The sequence below is a fragment of the Nannobrachium achirus genome (assembly GCF_963921795.1).
Source record: "Nannobrachium achirus genome assembly, chromosome: 10".
NCBI classification, from domain to species: Eukaryota; Metazoa; Chordata; class Actinopteri; order Myctophiformes; family Myctophidae; genus Nannobrachium; species Nannobrachium achirus.
In genome coordinates, this window is record NC_137819.1 from 44,333,977 (window position 1) to 44,342,457 (window position 8,481).

Below are 8,481 nucleotides of genomic sequence, written 5' to 3' on the forward strand. Positions count from 1 at the left end.
TGTGTGTGTGTGTGTGTGTGTGTGTGTGTGTGTGTGTGTGTGTGTGTGTGTGTGTGTGTGTGTGTGTACGAGCGTGTTCATGTGCGATTTAGGGACACATGCTCTTGAAGAGTTTTTCTTGGCTTATAATATCCCAGCATGGAACTCCAAATAAGCTAAATGAGACTGAAAAACACACAAAGAGAGAGAGAGAGAGAGAGAGAGAGAGAGAGAGAGAGAGATGGTGAGAGGGAGAAAGATACATGATTTGACAGAAGAAGGGCATCCTGGACTGGAGATTAGGGAAAGGTGGGAGCAACAGAAAGAGAGAGAGAATGCAGGTTAGGCCTCCACAGAATACTACATGAAGGTGCTCTCGGTTGCACAGGTAATTATGCGTGACATTACTGAATAATCTGCTCCGTTTGCTACATTTCATTAAAGGGAGTCAGGGGCTGCACACCTTAATTCATTATTCATCGATTTCAATGGGTGTTTTCACTGCAAGACAACGGAGAGTCCCGGAGAAGAGGACAAAATTCAACATCACCCCCACTAGATGAAAAGATAGTATCTAAAATAAACAAAGGTTTCAGATTTCATTTGAAATCTTTTTCAATGGATTTCGTTGTTGGGAGGACAAAGCACACAAATGGCAGCACGTAAATAATATAGAAATATTGTACAAAAAGAAAACTTGAAAATCAATTAACAGTGTTTTAATCCGACAGCCTTTTCTGTATCCCCATCTCAAGGCATCTCTATTCAACGTATCCATTCACTCAAGCATACACGCAAACAAATAGCTGTATCTGCCGTGCACAAGACAATCTCCTGTACTCGAAGGCGTAGAAAAAAAAGGAATTAAGAATGTTTTGTTCATTGTGAGGCAGTGATTCAGTGCCCCCCGACTGAGCACATTGCAAATTAAATCCATGCATTTGTTCTTCTTTCCTCTGTACAAGGCACTTGCCAACGAGGATAATCTACCCAGATCTTCGCCATCTTGTTCTGGATGCTGCTGGGAGATTTTCACAGGCAAAAACCCCTCTGTGTTGAACAAGACATTCGGATCCCCCTGGAAGAATATAGCTGTGGGTGTATCACACACTGCACTGACACACGCATGATGTAATGTAGGCACACACATTTCTCTCATGCTAGCCCTATACACATCAACCTACACATACAGTACAGCATATCTGTGCAAACACACAAATGCGCACAAACCTGCACACATGCGTTCATGTTTACACCTAGGGCTGTCACGATATGACATTTTACATGACGATTAATTGTCACTCAAATAATTGGCGATTAACGATTTAATTGTGTATTTGTCGTTGATAATTATATTTCTGTTTGGCTTTTAGGCTTTGAAGTTGCATATGGTAGATATGACACATAACCTAAATATACAAATACATTACTGACATATTTGACAACTTACTACTTAGAAAATAACATTGATAGTGGAAATAGCCGATCTACAAGCTCACAACGCGTCGCGATGCGACGCGTTGTGAGCTTGTAGATCTGCTATTTCCACTATCAATGTTATTTTTCAACATTCACGATTATGACGATTATGACAAAATAATTGCGATAATGTCAAATAATCACGATTAGACAATTATGTAATAATTGTGACAGCCCTATTTACACCCAGCGATGTGCTGACCCACACATATCCACGCAGTAAAATCCCCATTAACATTAATCTAACTAAGGGTGTAAATGGGTTCATTTGGGTCCATATTTACACCAAATTAACTGTGGGGACTTACTGCACCAAGATTACTATATTTTACTAAAACTCGCTAACTCGCTCATAAACGAAACAACCAAGAGTTTTCAAAAATATACAATAAACTAGGCTAAACTGCAAAAAAGGTATTTAAATTGAAATTGAAAGCAAAAGCCCAACATCAAATTAAAGCATAAATTGTGTGCCGCCCCAACACACACACACACACGCACGCACACACACACACACACACACACACACACACACACACACACACACACACACACACACACACACACACACACACACACACACACACACACACACACACACACACACACACACACACACACACACATGGATGGAGTGATGGATGTGTGGAGTGGTTCTTCTCTGTGGCTCTACGCAGTCAATTACCGGCCTCCCTCTGTTTTGCTCGGTGGCCAGCTTGTTTTAGCCGTGGTGTGGAGAGAAGAACAGAGAGGTAAAAACCTGTTCTCACGGCATGGCTCTTGAAGAGGTTAGACATCTATGAAAGGGTCTACGTGTGTGTGTGTGTGTGTGCGTGCGTGCGTGCGTGCGTGCGTGCGTGCGTGCGTGCGTGCGTGCGTGCGTGCGTGCGTGTGTGTGCGTCTCTCTCTCTCCCCAACGTGTCTCGCGGCCCAGCCTGCCCATTAGGGATCTCAGTAGGTCCAGGTTCCACTGGAGAAGACCCCCACACTATCATAGCTGGAGATCGATTTCTGAGGAAGAGAGAGAGAGAGAGAGAGAGAGAGAGAGAGAGAGAGAGAGAGAGAGAGAGTGTGTGTGTGTCTGGAGCTAATCTCGCAAACTGCTGGACCGATCAGCTGCAAACTTTCAATACAAACTTCCAGTGGGCCATAGAAGTTGTACCGTATTTCTGTGACCCACTCACAGTTTGTACATCATCCACAATTCAGTTGTTTCACACACTGTATATGTGTTGCACTTTTTTAAAAGATATTTCTATTTAGACAAAAGTCACAAGATTTTCAAAGTGTTGCACTTTTTGAATAACTGAAGTCACTTGGGAAGCTGATCAGGCTAAAAGGGCCGGTACCCATTTGTCTGCCTCGGCGGCGCGGAGACCCCACCTCTCATTTCTCACATGGCCCTCTTCTAGCGCCACCATGATGCCGATTCTTGCAAGACACATTTTTGGACACTGCTCCTACAGATTTTGCCCTAAAATCACTCAAACCGGTACACATTATCTCTACAGTCATGTCATCAAAACGCATCTGTCCCATCTAGCGCCACCATCTGGACGATTTTTTGAAAAACACATTTTTGGCCTATTTGTGTATTCAAATAGTTAAGCGACCTAACGGTCGCTTATCTCCCGATTAGGGAGCCTTACTGGTACATACGGTATGTCATATAGTCTGCATAGACTAATAAATGCCTTATTCCATAGAATCTATGGCATAGATGACCAATGCCACATGGAAGTCCGAGATCCACATGATTTAATTTTCAATGTATGATCACAAGTCTATACTGTAATTAGAGAAATTGCAATTTGGGAAATTGCGAGTGTGGTTGCCTAAAAGGTTACCTTACTCTTACATCACGTTAAAGTGACTCACTATATATGGTGTTTCCCATTCAAAGTCAATGGGAAAGGTCAGATACCTAAAAGTTACCTTACTATATATGGTGTTTCCCATTCAAAGTCAATGGGAAAAGTCAGATACCTAAAAGTTACTCACTATATATGGAGTTTCCCATTCAAGTCAATGAGACTAAGAGTTGTAAAAACTGCAAAATTCCCCAGAGTAATAATGTGGTTGCCCTGGCAACCACACTAACTAGAAAAGTGCAATTCTGGGAAATTGCAAGTGTAGTTGCACTGACACGAGTTGCGAGGAATCCACTGGGAACTGAATTCTGTCTTATTACCATTAATTGCGACCGTCATACTAACGATAGTGGTTAAATGTGAGAATGTATTTTTAATGTAATTAGAGTAGTTAAGGTCGTGTGAATAGTTCCTTCTATCTCCCATTTGTCTTCTTATCAATGTCTGAGATCAAGAGTTGATCAAAGTCTGGGATATTAATCTCTCTCTAAGTCATCCTCTGACAAGCCCGCCATCGTCACTTCCAGTCATCCCGGGTTCTCCATACATCACACACTGTGACGTAAGATAATCTATCAACACAAGATGTACTGTTAATTAGTCTCAAAATCAGTCTAGTGATGCTCTGCTCCCCTCAATGTGAATTAAAAAAATCAAACCTCGGTTCGAAGTGAAGCGGTGAACTTTTATTCTATGTGTTCCAGAGTTATAAACTCTGGAACACATAGATAAATTCTTTATTCTGAATGAATGACTGAATGTTTTTATCTGGAGGGCCGAATTGTCATGTGAAGCTTGACCAATCCTCAAAGTATCCAATCATCAGACCGGGACGGACACTACACACATATTCTGGACGTACGGCAGATAAAACCTGTTCATTCTGGACTGAAATGACCATATATGGACATGAGGTGACACACATTTTGTTTTTGATAAAACCTGTTCATTCCGGACTGAAATGACCATATATGGACATGGGACACACATTTTGTTTTTGATAAAACCTGTTCATTCTGGACTGAAATGACCATATATGGACATGGGACACACAAAGCCACTCCTTGGAAGCAGCTTTCACCGCTTCAAAAAATGTGCTTTATAAATAAATTGACTTGAAAGCAATCACGCCTCCAAACATGGAGACTGGAAATGACGTAATTTCCATAGGGTGATGACACATTCTTATATCCTTATAGGGGAATCCATTGCGGTACATTCCTTCTCATATTCCAATAACTGAATATCATCACTTTCTTTCTGTGCTAGGGCTTTGTCTCTAATACTGCTCCGACGGTTGAAACAGTGTAAACAAGCATCAAGGGAACAATGGTGGGTTTCCCTGTGATGGAAATATCTTGAAATACATTCTTTCAAGTCTTTCAAAATGTCAAAACGGCTATCCTATGCCCTGCCCCCTCCCACTGCCAACCCAGGGTTTGTGGGCCACAACAAACTCTGGCTGGGAAGGAGTACTGCAGGTTCCAGCAAGAACTCTATGGGCATCACCATGCCACAGCCCCTCAGACCTCCAGACAAGCCCCTGAAGCCTTACCCACGGTACAAACGGAAGGTATGGGACCAAGTTAAGTCATCCAACCCAGACCTGAAGTTTGGTGAGATGCAAAGTATCATAGGAGAGATGTGGAGGGACCTGACGGAAGATGAGAAGCAGGACTACGGGAACAAATATGAGGCAGAGAAGATTGTGTACAATGACTCCCTCAAGGCTTACCAGGCTTATATTGATGCCAAAAGTCGGGCTGAGGCGGCCATGGAGGAGAGCAGACAGAGACAAAGTCATATGGACAATGGAGAGCCCTTTATGAGCACAAAGCCGGCTGAAGACCCCGATGACCATGGCAATGATTTCTCGGTGAAGCACGCGGCTGCGCAACGTTTCCAGAGCAACCACCAACTCATGAACGATATCCTGAGTGAGATTGTGGTTCCAGACCTGCGCTCTGTGGTCACCACCGCTCGCATGCAGGCCCTCAAGGGACAGGTCCAGTCACTCACGGCTCAACAGAGGAAGCTGGAGGCAGAGTTGCAGCAGATTGAAGATCGTCACCAGGACAAGAAGAGACGTTTCCTGGAGAGCACAGACTCCTTCAACACCGAACTCAAGCGGCTTTGCAGCCAGAAGGTGGAGGTGGACATGGAGAAGCTGGCTGCAGAGAAGGCTGCTGGAGAGGACGGAGCCAGGCGCTGGGCGGAGGAGAGGGAGCATGGGGTGGCCGAACAGGCCCAGGAACAGCAACAACAGCAGGAGGTTGCGAACAAGACTGCTGCTTACATTGGCAGCAGCCCGGAACAGAGCATTGCTAATGCTGCAGCTGAGCCAACCTCTGGGTGCTGGACACCAATGGAGACAGAAGAGGTAATGCCTGCAGAGCCCTTCACCACCCCCCAGGCTCCTCATCCTCCGACAACACAACCACCACCCACTTCCACCTCCTCTGAACCCCTCTCTGACAAACCAGCCTCACCCCTCAACCATGCCAGGGAGGCCACCACTATCAGCGACGCCCCTAGCAACAGCCCCACGAGGACCCCTGCCACCTCTGACAACAGCAACACCTCCATTACTCCTCCAGCACCACTCCCAGACCCTCCAGTGGTGAGGAAGCTCAACTCTGCTGTGGTTGATCCCAACCGACATGCAGCCCTGCCACCCCCCCTGGTTCTTATGGGGAAGAAGAACCAGGCCACCCAGCCAGCCAGCCCAGCCAATGGTATGAAATATGTTAGTATTGGGAAGTTTTTAAACATAGGAAAACGTAAATCTGTGTAGTGGTACAGTAGCTATTATAGAAGACCCGCCCCATAACTCCTGTTTTAACTATCCTGTACTGTAGGGTATTTCCCCCTAGCAATTTCACAAAGGAATTGAAGAGGACAGGACTTCTATCATTGCTATGTATGTAGTGTGGTAAGGAGTTGGGGGTGGGGTGGGGGTGAGGAATTAAAATCAATTACAAGAATGTTCAGAATTTGTCGGACCGTCCCATTCGGCACAACACACCCTCTGGTTCTCTACAATACACATGGCAAGTTCGAAATTGATGGGTACAGCCAATATGTCCGAGTCAAAGTGTCGGAGGCTTCGTCAGAATACTCATTCTACCCCTCTGTCTGTCCCTTTTGAGCCCATATATGGAGAGCCCATATATGGGCATATTGGCTGGACAACTGGATATTTGAACTACTCAACGGCCTTGGCACTGCACTGCGCACACAGACTCTGATGTCATTCAGTCCTATATACTGTATGGCCCATCTGTGGCTCTGGAGAACCTGAAGATCTGTCAATGGCCTTTTATGCCCTTATATGGAGATTACTGATGTCACCAATATATGCCCATATATGGACATTGCCCCTTCTGTGCCCATAAATGGAGCTGACTGATTTGTTTGCGCCTGATATGTCTGATATGTCTCTCTCCAACGTGTCTTGCTGCCCAGCCTGCCCATTAGGGATCTCAGTAGGTCCAGGTTCCACTGGAGAAGACCCTCACACTATCATAGCTGGAGATCGATTTCTGAGGAAGAGAGAGAGAGAGAGAGAGAGAGAGAGAGAGAGAGAGAGAGAGAGTGTGTGTGTGTCTGTCTGGAGCTAATCTCTCAAACTGCTGGACCGATCAGCTGCAAACTTTCAATACAAACTGCCAGTGGGCCACAGCAGTTGTATTGTTGTGACCCACTGGCAGTTTGTACATCATACACAATTCCTTTTCATCACATACTGCTTATGTGTGTTGAAATATAACCCTACTACTAATTAACACTGAGACCCATGGGGTCAACATGTCTGGGGTCTCACAGCACACGGTAGGTTCTACAGACTCCAACTTTCGCACACGGATAGCTCCGATTTTTGCCTATGTTCTTCCCCTGCCGTTACTCTACTTGCACGATGTGCAGTTGTGCGAAACAACATATTTCAGTAGAACCTCCGATCCAACCAATATGCCCATAAAAGGGGACAGATATAAAGACCTCCATACCGTATGTGATTTATGTCACACTGGCACGTACAGACTTAGTCCTTCTGATACCATCAGGGTTCTCCATATATGGGCATAAAAGGGACAAGGACTGACAGATACTGACACGCAGACATTCACATAAATGGCTGTTTATGGTCAAATCTGCAATCATATGGTGGACATCATGGACACAACGTTAGGTTTTACTGCTGTCTAAGTATGGAGTCATACGTAAAATTATCTAATTTCGGTTCTGTGCAACCACTGGTTGGACCGTCCCATTCAGCCCTTTGGTTCTCTACAATACACATGGCAAGTTTGAAGTTGATCGGTTGGATGGTGCTCGAGTTATGTGCAAAGATAATCACATGTGAAGAACGGATATTCAGACACAAATAGATTTCGCGCACATCTACAGTAGAGTTGAGGCTGCTACATGGCCCTCACAGATACGTCGCACTGCCGATCCAACCAATATGTCTGGCTTTGTCCGTTTACTCGTTACAACACACTCCATATTTGGGGGTAGCTGCATTGAGAACTTATTGCGTCCGTAGGTCGCAGTTAACTATGAAAACTGGCGCATCTTGTACGCGTATCTCTGTAGGTCACGCCTGACCCTGTGGTTCTATGGGTTTGTCGCTCTGACATCATGCTCTGACGTCACTGTGATGTCAGGGGAACCACTCTTAACAGAATGGGTTTGCCGCTCTGACATCACGCTCTGGCTTCACTGTGGTCACACTAACAGAATCCCTTCTATGCCCATATATGGAGTTCCCACATGTCATCAATATTAAGCCCATATCTAACAGGACTTCATATGGGATTGCCCATATATGGAGGCCACATCGGACACATACCACACTAACGGCTGGTTCTACAGACAGGGATCTCCATGTATGGGCATAAAAGGGTATGATGTCAGATGTCATAGACATCATAGGACTTTCACATAACGAATAACTGAGTAAGCGTGCTTGGGCTCTCACAGCATATCTCCATATATGGGTACCAGGGGTCTCCATATATGGGTACCAGGGGTCTCCATATATGGGTAACTGGTCCGATATACATCATGGCCAGATGGCCAAGAATGTATGTCGCCCTGAGGCGTCTTACTAGTAATATGGTGACATGAGTGTGATGATTGAATGACGTGT

At 45.0% G+C, this 8,481-nt stretch overlaps 1 protein-coding gene across 1 annotated transcript; it reads left to right on the forward strand.

Moving 5' to 3' along the window:
• Positions 1-4,716: 4,716 nt before the first annotated feature.
• On the forward strand, positions 4,717-7,936 carry LOC308293087 (SWI/SNF-related matrix-associated actin-dependent regulator of chromatin subfamily E member 1-like; the record flags this gene model as incomplete). Its single annotated transcript, XM_080735517.1, has 2 exons — positions 4,717-6,064; positions 7,926-7,936. The coding sequence occupies 2 exons, from the start codon at positions 4,717-4,719 to the stop codon at positions 7,934-7,936; spliced, it is 1,359 nt and encodes a 452-aa protein (XP_080591643.1).
• Between the last annotated feature and the right edge of the window lie 545 nt (positions 7,937-8,481).